Source organism: Vigna umbellata, chromosome 5 (assembly GCF_029865625.1).
Source record: "Vigna umbellata cultivar VRB3 chromosome 5, Vumbellata_1.0, whole genome shotgun sequence".
Lineage (NCBI taxonomy): Eukaryota > Viridiplantae > Streptophyta > Magnoliopsida > Fabales > Fabaceae > Vigna > Vigna umbellata.
Window position 1 is genome coordinate 44,367,280 of NC_142169.1, and position 23,439 is coordinate 44,390,718.

The window sequence follows — 23,439 nt, forward strand, 5'->3', positions numbered from 1 at the left end:
TTTGCCTATACTTCCTTTTTGGCTCTTAGCTCAATGCTTTTCCTTTTTCATCTTTTCCCAACAACCCCAAACTTGAACATTTAACAGTACCACACAAGATCTTCTACTTAACTCAAGGTAAAGATTTTCAATCAAGGGTTTCAGTGTATGTTCAAGGCTAAGGGTTCAAAGGATAGAACAATAAGTGTTCTCTTTTAGTGGGCTAACTTTATGAATTTGGCCAATAAAAAGGGTTATCAACAAATGGCCTTGATCATATGATGCAAACAAACAAGTAATTCAATCATAGAAAACCTGGGCAAAGTCATTCATGCTTTCACAGTAATAGTATGCAACAATAACAACTCTGGAGCTCAAAACCTCACATATAAGCTCATTCACATTCCACATATAACATCCTGCTTAGAATCATAATCACAATCATAACATCTTGCATTTGTTCACAATGCTTGTGAACCACCTGTATAAGCATATAATGTACACATTCTCAACATCAATCAATATCAAAGCATCATCAGGTATTACTTATCAAACAACAATCATAAGCAAACCATCATAACAGACAAAGTTTCCAATTGAGTACATCAAATCCTATTCTAAAAACAAAAGTGATTGATAAAACAAATCCTACTCTAGTGCTTTGAAAAACTCAGACCCATCAATGATGCTCTCTCCCAACCCCAAACTTAGATGGAAAACTAGTGAGAAAGTGAGTGGAAGGGAGATTTTCTAAAGAGGAATGAAAGGAAAAATGTAGAGAACCTTTGGAAAAATGTTTAGGAGTGTGTGTGCAGAGAAGAATCTAAAAATAGAGGCCAAAGCGTGACTTAGGGTATAAAAATACCCTAATGGGCTCGGGTTTCGCTAAGGGGCAACCTAAGCCCCTTTTACGATACCACCGCTCAGCGGCACTTTCGTGTTGTGCTTTTCTTCTTCCTAGCTTACCCTAGGTGCCTTCTACTCATGCCCCTCACTTGCTCCCTGCAATTAATTTCTCAAATCACTCAAACATTCAATCCCTATCATGCATCTAAAGCAGAATCAAAACAAACAATACAGATAAAATCAATCAACTGGGTTGCCTCCCAGGTAGCGCTTGTTTAACGTCACGAGCCTGACCCAAAATCCTCCAGCACCCTTCAGTAGATGCAAATCTTTCTTACCAACACCCATCAGTAGGTGTATACAAACATAGTATCCTTCAGTAGATACTCTTCCGCCTAACATCCATCAGTAGATGTAAACCCTGCAACAAACTTATAACAAAAACAAAAATACCCAAAAGTTCAAAATTACATCACCAAACCAAAAATTAAAAGTTCTTAAATCACTGGGTTGCCTCCCAGCAAGCGCTCTTTTAACGTCACTAGCTTGACCCAGTAAAGTTCAAGTTCCATCTTCTTTTTCTTCTTCTTTCTACTGAACTTCTTTAGAAATTTAATCAAACCAGGAACCTGTTGCAGTGTCTCAATCATAGGAACTTTAATCTCCAATTTCTTGAAGATTTCCATAAAGCACTTGAATTTCTTTTCCTTCCTATGATTCTTCTTTAGATGAGGATGGGATTTTTCATATGATTCCTTCTTCTTTCCTCTCATCTTCTTTTTCTTACGCTTTCTCTCCCCAAATTTTCTCTTTTTCTTTTCTTTTATTTTTTTCTTCCCTTCTCTTTTTCTCCTCAACTTCTTTATTTTCACACAAATTTTCTTTCTCTCTTCTCTCTCAACCACTTCTTTTTCTTTTTCTTCATCTTTATCTTTCTCACTCAACTCTTCTTTCTCTTTTCTCTCTACCCTTTCCTCATCTCCCTTTAATTTTTCCTCATCAAGAATCTTGTCACTTTCAGTGATAATGACTTGCCCTTCCTCCTTAAGGTTAACTTCAGTATTAACATCATCATTCAATCTCTGATTGATGTAACGAAGTTGCATCTCCATTCTTTTACATGATTCTTCAATGCTTTTCTGAGTAGAGTCGGAATTTTTCAAAAATCGTTGAAGGGTGTCCTCCAACCTATCCAAACTTCCTGATAGAAAGGGTTGTTGCTGCCATTGTTGTTGTGGTTAGTTCTCAAATTGTCCAGCAGCTTGCCAAAATTGGCTTTGATCCATGCTTGAGTGAGGTTCCCACCAGTGGTTGAGATTACTTTGGTAGAATTGAGTGCCCATATAGTTAAATTCTTGACCAAATTGCATTCTGCAGACATTAGGCACAAAACCCTAAAAACAATTGTTAGCACAAAAAGATAGAGAAAAAAAATCAAAGGATATAATTGAAAAGATAAGAAGATAGGAAATAAAAACAGAAAAATAAAATAAAATAAAATACAAACAGAAAATAAAATAAAATAAAATAAAATCTAATCTAATCAAATAAAATAAAATCAAATCAAATAAAAACCGAAAAATAAAAAACAGAAAATAAAAACAGAAATTCAAAATTAAAGTCAAAGATAATCAACAATCACATAAATTAACCAGTTAAACCACGAGTCCCCGGCAACGGCGCCAAAAACTTGATGGACAAATTTATGAACACCAAAATATGATGTCACAAACTTGTTTTTCAATCGGCAAGTATGACCGAATCGTTCAAGTAATAAACTTGGTAAGACCAAGTATCGTTCTTCCCAAAGGACTCACGGCCTAGTTTAGTTGTGTGGTTTATTGATTAGCTAAGACTTAAAGACGAAATATTTGGATTTTATATGCAAAAGACGAAAATTAAATATGTATGCATGAAGTTTTGATCAATGGCAGAAACAAAAGATAAACACTTTCAATGAAATAAATGTATGAATATGTTGTTGGGGGTCAATTTCATCTTATCCACTCTCATATATTTTAGGAATTCAACATTCAAATCATCATTGTTAATGCCACTCTCTAAAGTACCTTTCAAGAAGGCTTCTCACTAATCACGAGTTCATACAATTCCTAGCATTCCTAATGATTAGTTCATAAGTGCAGGAGCTTAACGACAACCAATATGATATTGGGAGAAATTCCCCGGATCTAGACTTCCCCGTACGCGCCCGTATCGACAAAACCAATAATCATGCATCGAATGAGTTAAACAATGCAAGCATTAAGCAAAGAGGAAAAACCCTAACTAATGATGAAAGAAAGCATACATCTTAAATAAAAGATGTAAAAACAAATTCCATATATGAGAGCTTCAAAAGATTACATTGATTCCCCAACAAACATACAGAGTTTAGTTCACCATATTCATGGTGAACCTAGATGAATAACAATGAAAGAATGAAAGATAAAACCCTAAAAAGGTGAAGAGGAAGCCTCAGCATCCAAGATCCTCCTTCAAAGGGGTGGAAGAGAGAGTGTTTGCTTCGTTCCAGCCAAAGATACAAACCCTAGGACGTGCAAGTTCTTAAATAGGGCATAAAAATAACATAAAACAAGTCCAAGCCCATAAAAACAAAAGAAAACCGGTCCAAGCCCACTTAGAATGGCGCTCAGCGGTATTTTACCGCTGAGCGGTACTAGCGCATGATCCATTTTGCCCCCCAACTGTTGTTTTGCCCCTCAGCGGTGATTTCGACACCCGAAAAGTGCCGCTCAGCGGTATTTTTCCGCTCAGCGCCACTCGGTCAGACTTTTTCTGCGTTCTGGTTGGTTTTTCAGCATTCTGGTTGACTGGTTGACTTTTCTGGTTGACTGGTTGACTTTTCTGGTTGACTGGTTGACTTTTCTGGTTTCTGGTTGACTTTTCAGCACTCCAATCATTCGGTATTTCAATTCTTCTTTCAAATCATTCAATTAGCCTACAAAATCAAGGGAATCTTGCACAAAACCATTAAATTCACTTTCAACTCTCTTATTCTCAAAACTAAAGCAAAAATATGAGCTCAAGCTAGTTTCTAAGTCTTAAAGGTTGCTTTTGGTATCAAATTTAAGCATAAAAATAATGGTTTTTCAACCGTTATCACCTATCACAAAGGACAAATAGTTATTCAACTAATTAAGGAAACTATAATAATGAACTGACCACATATAACAACACCTACCCCTTAATGTATGGCACAAGGTATACGTCTCTTTTTGACTCATCCATCCATGTTTGCAAATAATGTTGTCTGTTTTGAAGTGTGTTACCAGACAGTTGAATGGTCTGAGGTTCAACAAATCCGTACATGGAAGACAAAGCTTGGTCTACAACGATTGTGTCCATGTACCTAAAACAACAAAGTTAAGTTGTTAGAAACTATAACAATGTAAATAAAAGTAATATGAAAGACCAAATTGACTATCTTACATGCACCACAGTTGAATGATGGAAATATTCAACATCCTGTCTCCCCCAATCACCTTCAATGCATCAGAGAATGTGATATAAACGGGCACATGTGGGGGAAGACCAAATACTCTCAAATCCCAGTATAGTTCTAATATGCTTTCTTCAATCTGGGTAATTTTGTCATTAACTTTGACAGAGGATCATCCTCCGCTTCAGCCATCTCATCATCTTCATGTATGACTGTATCATGAATTGGCTACTTCTGAGGACGTGTGAACTGAAGATAAGAATTTACGTCAAAGCGTTATCAACAATTATCTGAAGAATAAACATAGAAATAGTAAGGAAAAAGACATTATACCTGTGGAGTAGCGATGTGGGACATGGTCAATGCTCTAGGCCAGGCAATAAATGATCCTATGGCCTCCCCCACAAAGTTAATTTCTGGAGTGGGTACAGGCACCTGAGCCTGGGGATCCCGAACCTCGTCAATGGTCACACGCACGTGCTGGGGTAATATGGCAACACCATGAATGGTCTGCCCTCCCTCAAGCACTCGTCCAACAGCCACAATGTGTGGGGGATTCCCATCAACCAACAGCTCATATTGACCACTATATTGAGTGGGGTCTACAGCAGAGCATGATCCTCTAGTGCTGACACGAGGTGGTGTGGGAGTTTCATCGGCCCCCATGTTGCCTTGCGTCATGGAATGCAACTTTTCTTCAAGCGCTCTTTGTATTTGTTTTTGTTCTTGTAGCTGCTCCATGAATCGTTGCTCCATTGATCTCATGCTTTGGTTGAGTCTTTCCTCCCACTGAAGATCCATCTGCCTCAATGTCTCCTGACTCATTGATTGAGGGGTTTTCTGTGTAGGGCCAAAGTAGTCACGAAGACCAATCGCCCCAAGAACTCCACGTACACGTCCTGGGTGCTCGGGCCTTCTAATGGCCGTTGTTAGAATGTCGTCCCTACCTTGGCCAACAAATGTGCCCTGAGTCTGCTGCTCAACCAACTCATCCTGCACATAAAAAAACCAAGTTACTTAGAAGACATGCTGTGATAGATACACAATCAAAAAACTGCTTATAATTTGAACTTACAATTCTCTGTGAGATCAGGGCAACTGAGGAAGATGTCATGTTCCCATCAGATTTAGTCCGAGCAGCCTTCCACAGCTCGTACCTAGCAGGTGTAGGTGCTAGGTCCGGCGACTCAAGTCCCAAGGCATCCGCTTGAATAAACATTTTAAATAGCTATAGCTTTAGGTTTTTCCTTTCATGATAGTAGCATTTGCTTACATGTGCAACTTTTAAACTGTGAATAGATTATTGCGAATAGATGAATACTATGAATAAATTATTGTGAATAAATGAATATTGTGAATAGATGAATGGAAAACTGGGTTCTTTTAAGTTTTGATAATAGCATTAGCGTCTTTTAGTTTTACTATTTAATTGGAATTGATGAATTGATGATAGCATGGTTTAAATTAATTAATTATGTGAATATATATGAATTGAAAAACTGGTTTCTGTATTTCAGGTTTGGTTAAATGAGCTAAAATGAATCGAATTTCAAAAAAGAACACTGATGGTAACGTCGTATTATACATTGTTCGACGTTCATATATGTATCTTAACGTCCAACGATGCACTGAATGACGTTCATATAATGCAGTGGATAACGATAATAATGCAACACTAACCTTATATCGACAGTAACGTCATATATCGACACATTCGACGTTAACCTTATGTCCTTTCCCCTTATACTTGACGTCAAATATTCCTTTAAATATAAATATTTATTTAAATATTGGACGTCACGCTCTTTACTAGTGGACGTAACGTCACATTGCTGTACAAAATCGACGTTAAGATTACGTCCATTCTCCATCCATTCGACATTAAGATTACGTCGTTTCCCCTTACACGGAACGCCAAATATTCCTTTAAATATATATATTTATTCAAAAATTGACGTCCACTTTGAACTTCGACGTGAACATTACGTCGAATATCTTCCACATCGACGTCAACTTTACGTCAGTTCCACCGTACATGAGACGACAAATCTTACTATAAATATTTATTCAAATATTGGACGTCCCGCTCTTCACTAATCGACGTAAGGTCACGTACTTGTACAAAATGACATTAAGATTACGTCAATTCTCTATCCATTCGACGTCAAATTGTTCGAGTAACATCGCCGAGTAATGTTCGACGTAAAATTCACGTCACTAGATATGACGTTGGACTCGAATTCGTTGTTAAAAGCCAAAAATAACTGACGTAATACGCTGTTTTTGTACTAGTCATGGGTCATTTAGATAAAATGAAGGTTATACCAGTACCTTGATGGTTGACACAGACAGATGGAATTATTTTGAAATCTTAGCCATACTGAAGGAGATGGGATATAGAAATCTTAAGGAGGTGCGGTTTTCTGTGGGTGGTTATGTTTTAGAAGCTAGGTTGGAATTGTTAAGTGATGACATATGAGCAATGCATGTGGTGAGCATTGCGATATTGAATGGTCAAGCTCATTTGTTTGTGGTTCACATGGTGTTCGAACCTGATTATATTCATATGTTTCAATATCATGGTCAAGGTGAAGATGACGATGATGAGGTTGGTGAGGAGGGTGAAGAAGAAGTTCCTGAAGAAGGAGGAGGTGAAGTTGCTAATGTTGGTGAACATAAAAGTGATGAGGTTGGTGAGGATGCTGAAGGTAAACTGTTTGAACATGGTGAAGATAAAGTTGGTGAAGATGGTCAAGAAGAACTTGCTGAGGATGGAGATAAAGTTGTTGAAGTTGGTGAACATGATGAAGATGAGGTTGATGACGTTGGTGAGGATGGTGAAGGTGATGATGGTGTTTGTTATGAAGGGGATGGTGAGGATGATATCATTGGTGGTGGTGTAGGGAATGAACAAGATGATGTTGGTGGTTGTGTATGGGATGGACAGGATGAATTTGATGTTAGTAGTTGGATAGGTTCTGATCAAGACGCTTCTGTCAGTGAAGATGATTTTGTGGATGTTAGAGTGCATGGAGATGAACAACCCCAAGAAGAGCACTACGAAGGTAGTTTGTTTGATGAAGTGGGTATAGGAAGTGGATGTACTACTCCAAAGAAGCATGTACAGGCCATGGGATTATCTGATAGTGAGTGGGAATCTAATAGTGAGTGGGAATCTAATAGTGAGTGGGAATCTAATAGTTGTGGCAGTATTTATTTAAGTGATGACTCAGATCATGAAACAGCCCGATATGGAGATTTTGGGATCTTCTCAGAGCCAATTAGAATGAAAGAATATAAATGGCAACTGGGGACATACTTCCCTGAAATATGGATGTTTCTTAAAAGGCAAATATGGATGTTGCCAAACTGTTAAGTTTTCACAGACGTGTGATGACATTTTTTATGTTGATGTGCATTGTTTGATTATGTGGAGTTTTTATTTAAATTAAAGGATTATGACATGGCAAAATTGAAATGGGAATTAGGGATTTGGAAACCAGCCGCGTTCTTCATCCATTTGGAGATGACTCTGTACTCGTTCATCTTTCATTTGGTTTTTCTTCCCATAGGAGCTTTTCCTTTGTAGAACACCATGGATTTCTTCACCCCAATGGCTTTGTTAAAGAAATTGTGTTATATTTAGGTTGCAGGGTAAGGTGGCTATTGTCACTGGCGGAGCCACCAGAATAGGAGTGGAAGTAGTGAGGATATTCGTGGAAAACGAAGCATTTGTGGTCATAGTAGACATAAAGGACCAACTGGGTCACAGTTTGACAACTTCATTTGGCTCAGATAAAGTGAGTTATCGACACTATGATGTAAGAGACGAGAATGAAGTTGCAGAAACAATGGCATTCACAATAGAGAAATATAACAGCTTAGACATCATGTTCAGCAACGCTAGCATCACATGATCTTATTCATCCATACTATATTTGGATCTCAATGAATTCGACAACTTCATGGCCATTAACGTTCGTGGGGTAGCTGCAACCATCAACCCCAATAAAAAAAACATATTGAATAACCAGATTCAGTGACTCACAAATACACCAAAATATTTGTCCCCTTGTGAATGAATAGTTTAATTTCAAATATTCTCTAAATAATCAGTAAAAGGAAGCATCTTTCGGAAAAGGTTAGAGAGATCAAAAACCAAAAGACAAAGGGAATTTCGATAGCAAAAAATCAAACTTTCCTGATTGAAGATAATTGAAAAGATCTCAACTTTACATGTTCATCTCACATACTCTCCAACAAGAAGAACTTGGGAATACATAACATGTCAAAAATTTTCCACACTAGAAAAAAAAAATGCGAGAACATTTTCCTTGACATAACAAAAATTGAAGTACATTTTTTTTGTTTTCCGCAAGAAAGCCTCCACAGGCTTAGGTGAATGCCATAAATCAAACAGTCCAAGGGATGGTCCCAGAGTTGGTCACTCCTCCAAACTTTTGCAAAGAACGTATAGAAGAACGCAGTTGGTTTTGAAATCCCTAATTCCCTTTTCGATTTTGCCATGTCATAATCCTTTAATTTAAATAAAAATTCCACATAATCAAACAATGCACATCAGCATAAACACGTTATCATAGTTTAACGCCGTCTATGAAAACTTAACAGACAAGACTTATTCGACTCAATTTTACAAGTATATGGACCCAATTGAGACCGTTAAAAAAACGAGGACCCACTTGAGATTCCCAACAAATACGAGGACCATTCGAGAATTTAAACCTTATTTTAAAATATAAATTTTTTATTTATTAAGATTTAATAATAATTGTTATGTTAATCTAAATTTTATTTTATTTCCAATTTACATTTTAAGAATAACTTTTATATCAAATTATTTTAAAAAAAGTATTTTAAAAATTAGTTTTTAAACATATACCTAAATTTTTCGTTATTTAAAAGAGTAAAAACGTATTTAAGAAAAATAAACATAAACTCCTTGTTCATTTAGCAGAAAATAAGGTTGGGCCCATTATAGGATTAATGTTGGGCTCTGTGTATGTATGTTCCACGAGCCTCCTTGACTCTCTCTCTCCCTCTCTTTCTCTTTGGTATTCTCTCACTCACCGTCCATGGCTCCTGCTATTGCATACGGATCTGTATAGCCTAACCCCTTATCACTCTCTTTTACTACATGGAAATGAAAAGCTTGAGCCAGTAATCACTATTCTTCTATCGTTTCAATTACTGGGTATGTTTCAAACCTCATTTTAGTCCTCAATCTTACAGTGCCGCCAATGCCACTTCTGAAATTTCCCTTCCACGCCTTGAACTTTCGCTTGGTTTTTCAGCTCCCATGAAAATTTTGATTTCCGAATAGGTGGATAGTCGTTACAGGTACTGGGTAGCAGTATCATAGTTTAGTTGAGTTGGGTTTGGAAGTTTCTCTTGTTTCCTGCACAGGAATTTTGTTTTTGAAATGGGCGTAGGGTGCTGGTGGAAACCCAGATTTTTGTTTTTTGATTCTTTTCTTTTGAGGTATCAATTTGATGACTTTTGTTCCATATCTGCTACTTTATTAGTGTCTAGGATAGGTGATAGGTATATGTATATGTTTTTAGTGAGCGACTTGTTTTATTTATTTGCTTTAGGAAAATCGATCTCTTTACTGTTCTCTGCTTTGTGCCAAGTTAAAGAAAGAAGCAATTATTATTGGAATTAATTGGTTCCCAAATATACAGACATTTTGTCTTCAATCTCAATCTATTTTTGTGGATTATTTTTTTTGCATATCTCATTCAATGTTGGCTCCATTTTAATCAATTTGAGTTTTCATTCAATAATTACTGTTTATAACCATCGGAATCGAGTTGTGTTGTCTTTCTTTGTTGACTCTTGTTTTTTCATCTCGTTTTGCCTCTTAATTATGCGAGTATTATTTTATCAGGGTTTTGTGATTTTTTATTTGTAGGGCAATTTTTGGCTGCTGGAGTCTTTGGTTTTTCTTGACTCATTTCCTGCTCAACATTCAGAGGTATTAGTCCTTGTGAGTTAGAACGTTTGGTCAAAGATGATTAAGAACTATCAATTGCATGCTTCAACTTTGCCAAGTGGTTTATCTTCGACCCGGATTACTCTACATGGAATTTCTGTGAATTGTATGCCCTGCCTTCCCTTTAGACCTCTGAGAAAAATCAACACCATAAGAGCTACATCAGCAGATGGAGGGCACATTGAACAATCGCCAGCTTCAGGATCAACTAATCCTATTGCTGTTGTTTTGGATATTCCTCGTAGCCTTTGGAGGCAAACGATGCGTCCATTAGGCGATTTTGGATTTGGTGGAAGAAGCATATGGGAAGGTGGGGTAGGATTGTTTATAGTTTCAGGTGCAGTACTGTTTGCTCTTAGTTTGGCCTGGTTGAAGGGTTTCCAAATGCGATCCAAATTCAGGAAGTACACAGCAACATTTGAGTTTGATCAGGCTTGTGGAATATCCACTGGAACTCCTGTGAGGATCAGAGGGGTCACTGTTGGAGATGTCATTCGTGTGAATCCTTCCCTAAGAAGTATTGAAGCTATAGTTGAGGTGCCTCTTTACTTTCTCTCTGGGATGGATATGAAACCTTGTTTGAATTGAAATATTGCTTAACTTTGAACTTTGTTATTTTAGTTCGTGTGCTATATCAGTTTAAAACTTTGGTTTCTTTTGTTTGCAGATTGAAGACGATAAAACAATCATACCACGGAATTCATTGGTTGAAGTTAATCAATCAGGTCTTCTTATGGAAACTATAATTGACATTACTCCTCGTGATCCTATTCCAACGCCTTCAACTGGACCTCTTGACCAAGAATGTTCCAAAGAAGGACTCATTGTGTGTGATAGAGAAAAGATTAAGGGTATAGAAGGAGTAAGTTTGGATAAATTGGTTGGGATTTTTACTCGTCTTGGGCAAGATGTAGAGAAAATTGGCATTGCTAATAGCTATTCATTGGCTGAACGAGCTGCTTCTATTATTGAAGAAGCGAAACCACTTCTTACAAAGGTGTGATGTAATTTTCTTATGTTACTGTGCTCGATTGATTGTAAAATATGCTCTGAAGTAGATTGCTGAATCAAGCAATTTTCTTGCCAATACAAAATGGATGGTTGCCCAACTTTGAGTTATTGCAGCACTAGAAACTAGAACAAGTTTTTTTATTAATGCTTTAGAATTTTTTGTTTGAAATTCTTGATTTTGGAATTTGTTTTTATTATATGCTCTTATTATATTGATTGTAGATTTCAGAATAAGTTGCAGATTTTACTAATTAGGATATGTTTGGTTAAGCAACATAATCAAACACTTATTCAATAAGCACTTATCACATGAGGGCTTATGCGTTAAATTTAATCATAAAAACTTATAAGCAATATAGAGATTATTTTTATAAGCTACACCAAGAAACCGATTGCAGTAAGCCTAAAGGACCTTATGTAACTCTTAAGTTAATGGAAGTACTTATGCAAAGATATGTTGTATTCTGGATACTCAATATCCACGTTCTCATAGATACTTTGTTATTTATTTAGTATTTTTTGGGCCATTCTCCTAAAGCCCAGTGGCTGCAATTGCATCGAGTTTTTGTATGCAAAAACAAACAACATATTCCATATAAAGTCATCTTATCTTTATCCAGATTCTGAGGAACTTATTATGGACTATACCCATTTGGCTTCGTTATCATTTAAATAATAATATAGTAATACATCTTATGTTAGGATATGGGGTGGCAGGGTATAATGGGTAATGGGTTTAGGATAGAAGTAAAGAGCAGGAAAGTTTGTTAGGCTATTAGGGGGAGAGAGAGAGTATAAATAAGCCTTTTGGTAATTTTGTGACGGAGTCATTTTCTTAGTATAGATAGGTCTTGAACCTTGTGAGGGGATTAGGTCTCCGTTAGGGCTAAGAGGAGGATTAGGCGTCCATTAGCGCTATTTGTGTACTTTCTTTGAATATCAATACAAATACCCATTCTTTTTACAGTGTTAATTCTTGTTTGTGTGTGTGATTAGGTTGTTTTAGTTAGGTTTTCAACTCAGGAACCTAACATCTTATGTCAAGTATACTTTTGCGACTGATACTCGAAGTGATAATGAAATTATCTATGAACTTCAGTGTCTTTGTTAAATGCACCTGTACCATATTTATGGCTTTCAAGTTTTTGTCGTTTGTATGTATGTATGTGTATATTGTTGCCTCTTATACTAATACCATACTATTCTATCTCGGATTTTCATACTCATATTTTCCATTTGATGTAGTGATGTCACAGATGAAAGCCATGGCTGAAGATGTTCAACCTTTGTTGACTGAAGTTCGTGATAGTAACCTCTTGAAGGAAGTTGAGAATTTAACCAGAAGCCTTACACAAGCATCTGATGATTTGAGGTAAGTTTGTAACCTCTCTACCATCTGTGCATCTCTAATTTGGCATTGTGATAGATAGACGTGATTGTTACTTGTAACATGTCTTATTTATATCGTTATCCCTAAAACGTTGCAATTGCATCAAAAGTTGTCTTACACAGGAGTGTGAGTGTGTGAAAGAATAGAATGCAGACAAAATGAAAAAGAAAATTTTAAACAAAGAGAAAGTATTAGGATAGGAAAAGTTGGAGAATAATCTGTAGAAAGATGAACAAAATGGATATAGAATATTATTAATTTCATTATCTGGGGGTTCTTTCTTTTCTTCTTTGAGATAATAAATGGTAAATGATATGTTCGTTTAGTTTCAAAATCAACTTGAAAAATAAGGATATTTATTGGGTTTTTGTATGAAAATGTGAAATGGATTTTGTTTGAGGGTTCTCTATAAATAATGTCAAACTTCCAGGGCCATTGCTTATCCTTGAAGATCCATGACAATAATGGTTAAGATAATTGAACTGATAATATGTCCATTTAATTTTTATTTTTAAGCTCAGAACATTAAGTATAGTGGTTTCTTTAAATCTTTTGTTGTATTCTAAATTCTAATTAATCGAAATCATTCAATACTTTTGCAGAAGGGTACATTCATCCATTATGACCCCTGAGAACACTGAACTGCTCCAAAAGTCTATATATACTCTTATTTTTACGCTGAAGAACATTGAGGTAGGACCCTCTAGATTTTAAATGTCTTAAAAGTGTAACTAACTGATTGATTTCTTTTGGTTGCTTTTTGCAGAATGTTAGCTCTGATATTCTGGGTTTCACTGGTGATGAAACTACCAGAAAGAATTTGAAACTACTTATCAAATCCCTCAGCAGGTTATTGTGAGGTCCACATTCCAATTAAAGTAGAATATAATTCAATTAGTTTGTTTCCAATGTGTTTAGCCTACCACAACATTGAAGGAGTAAATAGTATTTTGTGACTGTTCTGAGTTGTTTCTATGTTGTGCCATTTTCAACTGTGATAGAAATTTGTTTTTCCCAGTCTACAATGAGCTGCAGATATGTTATTGATTGGGGAAGCTGATTGCTATCTACACATTCTTCTTTTACTGAAATTGTTATTCATATGTGGATCATGTAGGTGACTCTTAATGATTGTCACTCACTTGACACACTTCAGCTACAATGCTTACAGCCTTTTGTTTCTTAAATCACCTAGAAAATGGAAAAAGCCATTGGATTGGAAATATAAAGCTATGATCATCAGGTTTACATGGATGGTCATCTGATATCTATACAACCTTAGTTTTTATTCATAGGAAGCAATCAAGTATACGTACATTTATAACTATTCACACGCACTGCACAACTATTTGACTCAGCTAAACCCCTTTTGTGATAATTGAGCATGTGATAGAGATATCAAAATGCCCTTTTTGTATATACACAATTTTATCGAGATGTTAGTGGTAGGTATAGCAATGTATAACGTATTTAATTTTGGCTCCAATTTTCTCATATGGTCAATTTTTTGGTAGTAATATTCCACAGCTCTTTCTTTGTTGTTTGAATATATTATAATGAACACACCACATAATACAATTGGGCATAATACAAAAGTAGTATTGTCCATTTCACTCACTAGATCATGTAATGTAACCAGAAATCAAGTTTCGTGTGGTTAAAAATAGAGTGTTGTTTCATTAAAAAGCTGAGTGTCCTAAACAAGAACACAAATATAAAAAATGAATAATTTGGTTCAAAGATAACTAGTCAGAAAATCTAAGCTCCTAAGCCTTTTTTTTGTCTTCTTATTTATAATTTTCAAGTTTTACATCATATATCTTTAAGTCTAAAGGTATAATAATTATCTAAAAATATAATAATTATGAGATACCAAGTATTCTAAACTATAAGAATGTGTTAATAAAATAAAACTTTCTAAGAGCCTTGAGAATTTGTTAATGAAATAAAACTTCCTAAGAGTGTTGGCCCAATTTTTGGAATCTAATTTTCAAAACTCTACAAAAAATTCAAAGTAGGTATTAAATGCGTTTGGATTATTCTATGGACAATTTATCTATTTTAGGATTCAGGTTCAGGGATTCTGGGACCATACAGGTGTATTTGTAACCTTTATAACATGGTCTATTTTTGGTGGAGTAGCCCGTTCTAGAAGATATTTAAGTTTTACAAATTTATATTGTTACCAGCTTATTTGTTGTTAAAATTGATTTTAGTAAAATATGTTGCTAAGTAAATGTATGATACAGTTTCAATAAACTTTTAAAATTATTGTAATAATAACTCGACGTGAAGTTAAAACTTTTATTAACTAAGCTCAAGGCACACAGGCTTCACCTACCCATAGATGGTAAACAGAGTTTTAGAGCAATTTTGATTTTTTACCGAATCTCTTTTATTATTTTTAAATATATTAAAAATAAATTAATATATTTTAGTGACACAGTAAAAAGATAATACCAAAAGTTCAGAAAATAAAATATAAACCAGACGAGATAAAGTTAGTTAAAATCAACCGTCAAAAATTGAGACTAAAATTTGAATTTATAGTTTTTAAAATCAAGAAACCTCATTGTCAAATTCAGGATAGATATTTTTATAAATAAATGGAAAGTCAACTTAGCCTAATCTTTGCATTAAAAATTTAATATCTTATTATCAATAAATATATTTTTGTATACTTTTAAGATTTTAATTTGAATATGATAATATATTTTATTTAAATGTTATTGTATATTTTAAATGTATTAATATCTTCAAACTTATTTTTTATTTTAATTTCAAGCACCATAATTTATAATATTATTCCATATGTTATTTAAATATTATAATAACTTCACTAATATTATTTAAACATTGAATCAGTGCTTTGACAGATTATATAAGTATTTATTTGAAGACACTGTATTTTGACACTAACTAAATTCTTATACTCACTTAATATTTACTATTTGTTACGGGGATAGTTATTTTTAACACTTTTCAATTACTTATGTTTAATATCTTTTTACAAACTTTTCTAGGTTTTAGTTTAAAATAAAATACATTGAATTGTAAAATATTGAAGTGCGGGTACGTGAGTTTATACAATCAATTGTTAAATTATTTAAAGTGAAAAAATAATTTTATAAAAATTACAACTACTTCTATAACGATTTTTTTAAAGCCTTATAAGTGAAAAATATATAATACATTTTTAAATTTCTTTTGACTCCAATAAACTACCAGGACCAAATTCATTAAAAAAAACCTTGTGTATTATTAATATCAATTATCTTATTATTGAAATGTAATTCGAGAATAAATTTGATGGGTTGTTACAAGATAATATACCTCCAACATACCTGATGTAAAATAATAAGAAATAAAGCAAATTTGATGGTTCAAGTATTATTATATTAAGGATAATGCAAATAAACTTGTGATAAATAATTCCATTAAAATATATTATCTAAGTAAATATATAATAGTTTTACGTTTAGGAGTCAAAGCTAGGTGTAGTTTAAATATTTCTTTTTTCTTTCACTTTTGGAGGTGTCTTTAAGGAAAAAACTGTGACGAAATTTTAAGTTTTAAAACGAACAATACTTTATATATGTAGTTATTAACCTTAATGATGATAGTTGATAGGCTTGGGATTGGAATATCAACATCCATTGTGAAACTGAAAATGAGTTTTAAAGACGAACCATCGGTTCACTTAAAGCTCTACATCAGAAATTGACCATTATTCCTCTTAGACCTTGATTGAGGGGCTTATGTTCCGGTATGTCCAATAGTTTCACATCAATTAGAAGTCGATAATAAAGACAATTTAAATACTCCATTCTCCTTCCACTCTTTAAGACGTCTTTTAAGAATAAATTGTGACGAAGCTCCAACCTCCAAAACGAAAAATACCTCAAAACTTTCATGTTAAGGGTTGTAAAGTTCATATAAAACATGCACAAATGACATTTTTGTAAATAATTGGCATAAATTTACGTCGGCCCATAAGGGTTTTAACATAATTTTCTTATATTTACATCCATAAGTTCTCTCCTCGTTCCCACAATCAAAATATATGTCGAAATGCGCTTTTGATTTAGGGTTTTATCTCTGGTGACGAAATGGTGGTGGTTTGAAAGTACTTTTTGAACATGTCATGGGCATCTCAAGGGTAGTACTTATGTATGATGGGTTTCGTTGTGGAGGTTTGTTTACTAGCGTTTCCATTTTTATCTATGATCTTGACTTTTTTTTTCTGTCGAACTCAATTATGGCTGTGTGAATGTCCTTCTTTTTTATATTCCATATTTATCAAAACCAAACCATGGTTTACTAATAAAAAACTATAACAAAATGGTCTTTTTTAACGTGTTTCAGTTTATGTGAATGATTTTTTATTAAGTTGAAGGAGAGTTAGTAATTAGCGAAGTCAAATTTGGGAGAGGTTGGGTCACTCTATAGAAGATTGGGTTCTATAGGTTGAAGGGTACTTAAGCGAAGGATGAACTTCTACTTCAATGTCCTTGAACATGTACAATTCAATCTTTTTCTACAGTAATAATTTACCAACTTACCACCATGACATGAGTAAAATTTTAGTAACACCAAGTCCTGAATCACAGTAATAGAAGTTGCAGTGCAATTCAATCTGACAGATACTAGTCTAAATCAATTCCAGATAGATTTTCTGTGAAACTTTTACAGAACTCTAATATGAAAGCTAATACACAAAGATGCCTGCTGCATAAAAAAACTAAACAAGAACCATCAAAACATTAAAAGAGCTAGTAATGGTCCCAGAAGCATTCCTGCAGAAACAGAATGGATCATAGACTTGCATTCATTTGAACAATCTTTCAAATTTTTTCTGCAACAAAATGAAGACCAAGATTGCTCTTATAAGATTCTGTATTATCAGTTTTAATTTATTCCATTCGAGAACATAATCATTTAAACTTTTCAATATTTTCTTTTCTTCAACTCTATTTCACTTCCAACAAAAAACCTCAATCTCCATCCATCTCAATAAGATCTTAAAAAATGACTTATATAATCAACTTATTCAAAAGTACTTATAACTGCTTTTAAATTCTTTACCCAATCATACCCTAAGTTATCACAAATGAATTTGACAGTGAATTTACTTGATTTCTATATCTACAATCATAAACCTGCAAGAGTCTGCAAGTAGATTCAAGAGTTTCACAATCTCAAGTTTATCATAAGCTTTCAATGCATCTCTTCTTATATTTCTCAAAGCCACCTACCAAAAAAAAATGAAAATAAACAATCATTCAAAGGAAATTACAAATAGGTGCAACGTAGTCAAAATATTTCTTGTTTATTCTAGAAGCATTCAAGATATATAGTTATTTCATGTATGACTTGCATAGGAATATTACTATACAATAACCAAACAGTATTTATAAAAACAATTATCTACAAAAGCAAAATTAGATTAAACGATAACTTACAAGCTTATTTGTTTAAGATTGAACGAAAAAAGTGAATCTATCGTAAAGGTTTACTTTTCCAGAAGTATATTACTTTTGACCTCTACAAAACTTATGCACTTTTAGGGGAAAAAAATAACAAAACAATAACAGACCCTAAATAAACTATTTAAGATCATCAGATGACAACATGAAATCAACATATTCATCCAGACCCTAAAATATTCACTAGAATTTATGTATAGAGGACCTTTATAAAAAATATAGTAGAAATTCATAAAGGAAATAGATTGATAACAAAAACAATTCTATTTGAATTATGAGCAGCAATATACTAAGTCAACTTTTTTCCTGTAGAGATAAGTTGTTATGGGTCATGAATATATACTATGTCATTTTTTCTAATAGCTAAATAAGAAATTAGAACCAATTAGGAATAAACATACAGTGAGTGTAAGAATGTAATTTACAGAGAAAGAATGAGAGGTCAAAAGAAATCTCATAAAAGAGTGAACCTAGAAACAACAGCATCAGTGGAACTGGAAAATATCTTCCTCCTTTCGGATGTCAACTGTGGGATGCTCAATCTAATTAATTCTCCATCATTATTTGGAGTCATACCAAGATCAGAGCTAACTATTGCTTTCTCAAGTATCTTAAAAAGCAATAACCAAGGCAAAAGGGTATATATATTATATCATTTAAACATGGCTCTTTGATTTGATCCTTTTTTCTTTTTCCTCTGTACAGAATGTACATTAATAAAGTGGCAATATGTACAGTTGTGTATTTTTAACTCTCAAAATCACAATATTTTGTGACTCCAAAAGATCATGAATATTATGTAACTAATATTTATTTTCCAGTGATCTTTCCCTTTCTGGAATTGGATGCGAATCTAAAACATCACAAAAAGAGGTCCCAATTGGATAAACGGATCAGATGCCTCAAAGATCGAGATAAAGCAGAAACTTCACAATTAGCAACACAAATTTAAATGTCTTTCCAATTAGGAAATTAATTTAATCATTCAAATAGCTTTATTAAGTAATTAACTAATCTAATGACTCCAAATTAACAACAATTACATAAATACACTGTTTCTCATTCCCCAAACAGGAGTCTCATGTAAAACAAAACACGAAAACTTTTGATTATGTGGCAATAATCAAATAGTGTGTGCATTAAACATTAAACAAATAAAATATCTATCATAACTACCAATGGATATCTATCATAAAGGTTTTCCCTTTTACAGAGTATACATGCCATCTAGGGATAGTCTTTTTCCTATTGGAAAGAAACAAATAAAATAAAATCAGACCACACCTTATACTTCTCATATACGTATTGTTCTGTATGTGCAGACAAGAATCAAACAAGCATGGACTAATAAAAAATGATTGTATTGATCTCAGTATATACGTATTCATAATCAGATATACTCCTATGGCAGCACAGCAGGCGGCAACTGTAGCAATCACATTTAAAGTTATACATATACATTAACTACAAGATTCAGGATGGGGATTATGGGAAGGAGAATAAAAAAAAGTTGCGATGTGAAGAGAGAAAACTAACAAGAAGTGAAGGGTTATAGTTCCAGAGAGCGAGTTTCCAATCGGAATTTGAGAGGGAGACATAGTGGAGTTCGTCGGCTGTGCAAACGGAGGGCTTATCGGTGACGTTCGTGGAGAAAGCCCTGAGATGGATGGTAGCGGTGGCGTGTGGGAGGGAGCTGTAGGTGGAAAACCCTAGGACTGTTCAACGAAGGATGAGACTTAGAAAATGGATGAAAACTTGAAGCGTTGAAAAGAATACCTGTTTATACTTCTTCTTGCGCTTTCCGTCGGCGATTTTGGCGATGAACTCGGTGGAGAAGATGTTGGTGAGCTTTGCACGGTAGACGGAACGTAGGATGTAGAGGCTGCCATGGAGGGATCTCGCTGTCAACGGTATTGACGAGGATCTCGTCGGAGATTTTGTAGAGGCCAGGAACGTAGGAGAAGAGGCGTGGCAGTCATCCCCACTGCGGCGAGAGAGAGAGAAGGATGAAGCGCGAAACGAAAATAAGATGTAACTAAAACATGGTTTAATCGTTCAGGAAGTCTTTTTTTTGAAGCAGAATCTCAATTTCGTCCCTTATTTTTTCGATTTCTCAATTGGATCTAAATTTTATGAAAATTGTAATAATTGGGCCCCAACCATTAAATTGGGCCCAACGTCGTTAAGCTGTGTTTGACGTGGCACCTTGGTTCCCGTTTTGTAATTGATGTGTCACGTTGGATCTCCTTTCGTAATTGACGTGATACGCTGGGGTGCATTTTTGAATTCACGTGTCAGATTGATGTGCATTTAGGTTTTTTATTAAAAAAACAACTTAGTAAAGTGTGGGAGAAAAGTGGAAGGGAGATAAATTTGTATAAATGTGTGCTTGAATCCCTAATAACAGCCTGAGTTTTGATTGAGCTTGTTCTTCTTCGAAGGTGGATAAGTTCGTTGTGGTTGAAGATGGCCCATTGTTGTTTGTCTTCGTCATGCAGTGGGTGGCGGAAGAAAGACGATAATGTGGTCTGTGTTGGTGGTCGAGGAGGATGTAGCAGTGGTGGTTCGCTTTGCTATTGTGGGATGAAATGTATTGTGAGAACTGCGAGAACATCTAAGAACAGAGGCAAGCAATTTTGGGGCTGCCCTAAGTTCAAGGTAAGGTTTTTTTGTTGTTGTTTTTTTAGTTGGAGGCTGCTATAATTGATGTTTTCTTCTCTCAGAATGGTGGTGAAGATGGTGGTTGCAATTACTTCAGATGGTGTGCTGATGATGGGACTGTGGAAAGGGAAACCAGTGTAAAGCGTGAAGGCAAGACTGAGACTTTGTTGAACAGAGAAGCAATGGAAAGTGGATGGAAGATTATAAGTGATTTAGACTTGTCAGTGAAGAAATTGGAAAATAGGCTTAACGTGTTGTTAGGGATTTTTTGTGTTCTTTGTGTTGTGAACATGATTGTAGTTACACTAGTGTTGTTTCGTTCATAGAAGTGTTTTGATTGTAATTATGAAGGAATGTACTCAGGATGCACTGAAGCAAAGTTATTTTGACTTCAAAAGTTTGTAACTTTTGGTAAGGAAGTAATGCAAAGTATTGTTGAGCCTGGATTTTTTGCAACCAACTCATGGGCATAATCATATAACCTTTTATACTGTTCTTTGAAAGACCCATCAATATGCTCTGTTGTTATGTTTTTGGCCCTATAAGCCATACACCTTGAAATACCAATGTTCCATTTCCTTTGAATTTTTTCCCTTATATCCGCACCCTTAACTGTTGGATTCTCTCTAACTGTTTTCTCTAACTTCTTGCTCAACCACTTGGCATCAATTAATTTAAGGTTGAACTCCCTACTGCAGGTATGGTTGTCCAGCATAGTTCTCAGTTGCCATGTTTTGACTGCCTTCATATAAGCACAATACAACTTCCATGGGCATTTACCTTTTGCACCCAAACACTTGAACCTCATTCTTTCTTTATCATTCTTAACAAACTTAATATTTCTTCCATTATCCAAGGAATAACTTTTAATAGCATCCAAAATGTCTTATTTTTCAGCAAAATATGTCCCAACTTCCCACTTGAAGTCAACCATACTTTTTGGCAAAACAAATGTTGCAAAACTCCCATAACCCTCTACATCAGTATTGTCTTCATCACTAATTAATTGTTCAGATTCCCACTCATCATCTGACAAACCTCTATCATTCCCACCCTCTACATTAACATTAAACATAGAACTCCCACTGGAATATGGTCCACTAAAGTCATTTGACACACTTTGGACTTCCACTGGAATATTTCCCTCCAAATCTACATGTATATCATCATCTATATCACAACCAACATTGACATCAACAAGCCCCTCTGACCACTCACTATTTCCATCAAAAGAGGAATTCCAACTTTGGATTTCCACATCTTCTTCAACTTCATTCATTTCTTCACCTTCATCTTCACCATCACCACCAACTTCTTCAACTCCATGCACCTCTTCCTCCACAACAACCTCAACTTGCACTTCTCCATCAACATCACCCATTTCTTCTAACACAGCAGGAACTTCTTCAACTTCATGCACCTCTTCCTCCATAACAGCATCAACTTCCACTTCTCCATCAACATCACCCATATATCCTTCTAACACACCACCAAGGACTTCAACTTGATGCACCTCTTCCTCTACAACAGCCTGAACTTCCACTTCTCCATCAATGTTACTTATCTCTTCCAACACACCACCAACTTCATCAAGTCCATGGACCTCTTCCTCAACAACAACCTCAACTTCCACTTGCCCATCAACATCACCTATCTCTTCCAACACAACACCAACTTGTTGGAGCCCATTTCCCTCTTCCTCCATAACAGCCTCAACTTGGACTTGTTCTTCACCCATCTCTTGTTGTTCACCATCAACATCACTCATCTCTTGCTGTTCACCATCAACATCAGTCATCTCTTCAACTTGTCCTTCATCATTACCAACATTTTCCAGCATATGTATGACTTCGGCTTCAGAAACAAGGTGTATCACAAACACATGCACCTCACCATTCAGCCTAGCTAAATTAACCATATGCATGGCACCAGTGTCATCACACAAACACTCTAACTTATCATCCAACACTGAAGCCCCTCCTACAGAGTACCACAGATCTTTAAACCCATCGTATCCCAAACCTTTTACTACACTAACAACCACGAAATAACTCCAAACATCTGGGTCAAACAAAAACCTAAATGTCTCCCCCCCTTCATACTTAAGCTTCCCATCATTAACTAATTTCCCTCCATGGTGAAAGACAACCTCAATATCCTCGTCCATGACGCAAAACACTATATATATGTTTTTACACACCTATAATGCAATCACATGACGACAAAACATGTATTAACACCATAAACAAAACGCACTCACACACACAGAGAAAAACAACTTTAAACATGGGGGGACCACTACAACGCAATAAAAAATGAAACACAATACAACCACAGGGACCACAACCCAACATCGCAATAAAAATAACACAACATATGACCTCTGTAATCAATAATCAATACAAAACCAAACTTATACTGACCTGGCCACTCGAGATTCCAGCGGAACAAGGTCCCACAACTTCAACCACGACGACAAAAGCACGCTCTCTATCAACGTCAACTTCGATTAAACCCTAAATCCCCAATTTCAGACCCCAATTTGTGAATTTCATGGACCTTTGCACGAAGCCTACAACAACCCCTCAATCTC

General features: G+C 35.1%; 3 protein-coding genes and 1 pseudogene across 4 annotated transcripts; 2 read left to right on the forward strand and 2 right to left on the reverse strand.

Moving 5' to 3' along the window:
- The first annotated feature begins 9,307 nt into the window (after positions 1-9,307).
- ABCI15 (trigalactosyldiacylglycerol2) lies at positions 9,308-13,861 on the forward strand. Its single transcript, XM_047292107.2, has 6 exons — positions 9,308-9,497; positions 10,218-10,835; positions 10,966-11,295; positions 12,566-12,681; positions 13,302-13,392; positions 13,466-13,861. The coding sequence occupies exons 2-6, from the start codon at positions 10,317-10,319 to the stop codon at positions 13,556-13,558; spliced, it is 1,149 nt and encodes a 382-aa protein (XP_047148063.1). The 5' UTR covers positions 9,308-9,497; positions 10,218-10,316; the 3' UTR covers positions 13,559-13,861.
- A 3,438-nt stretch (positions 13,862-17,299) lies between these two features.
- Positions 17,300-20,583, reverse strand: LOC148198444 (uncharacterized). 2 transcript variants are annotated; one of them, XM_088114932.1, is made up of 4 exons: positions 19,962-20,583; positions 19,722-19,878; positions 17,859-17,950; positions 17,300-17,495 (listed from the first exon to the last, which is right to left on the reverse strand). In XM_088114932.1, exons 1-4 carry the CDS (start codon positions 20,072-20,074, stop codon positions 17,441-17,443), a joined length of 417 nt encoding a protein of 138 aa, XP_087971058.1. In that variant the 5' UTR covers positions 20,075-20,583; the 3' UTR covers positions 17,300-17,440. The 2 variants fall into 2 exon arrangements, with proteins under 2 accessions (XP_087971058.1, XP_087971057.1); XM_088114931.1 differs by having other exon boundaries at positions 17,300-17,554; positions 19,962-20,582.
- Positions 20,072-21,285, forward strand: LOC148198445 (uncharacterized). The gene is made up of 3 exons (XM_088114930.1): positions 20,072-20,216; positions 20,627-20,843; positions 20,909-21,285. Coding segments are annotated over exons 1-3 (483 nt in total). The 5' UTR covers positions 20,072-20,214; the 3' UTR covers positions 21,173-21,285.
- LOC148198446 (uncharacterized) lies at positions 21,238-22,125 on the reverse strand (annotated as a pseudogene).
- Positions 22,126-23,439: the final 1,314 nt, after the last annotated feature.

Bases quoted from the DNA above. Each gene is read 5' to 3' on its own strand.
- LOC148198445 (XM_088114930.1), top strand. The intron at 20,844-20,908 runs GTAAGGTTTTTT...TTCTTCTCTCAG, and splicing joins GGGGCTGCCCTAAGTTCAAG to AATGGTGGTGAAGATGGTGG.
- ABCI15 (XM_047292107.2), top strand. From the start codon at position 10,317: ATGATTAAGAACTATCAATTGCATGCTTCAACTTTGCCAAGTGGTTTA. The intron at 12,682-13,301 runs GTAAGTTTGTAA...ATACTTTTGCAG, and splicing joins CAAGCATCTGATGATTTGAG to AAGGGTACATTCATCCATTA. The intron at 13,393-13,465 runs GTAGGACCCTCT...TGCTTTTTGCAG, and splicing joins TTACGCTGAAGAACATTGAG to AATGTTAGCTCTGATATTCT.
- LOC148198444 (XM_088114931.1), bottom strand. From the start codon at position 20,074: ATGGCAGCCTCTACATCCTACGTTCCGTCTACCGTGCAAAGCTCACCA. The intron at 19,879-19,961 runs GTATTCTTTTCA...TTCCACCTACAG, and splicing joins GCAAGAAGAAGTATAAACAG to CTCCCTCCCACACGCCACCG. The intron at 17,555-17,858 runs GTTTATGATTGT...ATTTTGTTGCAG, and splicing joins CTACTTGCAGACTCTTGCAG to AAAAAATTTGAAAGATTGTT.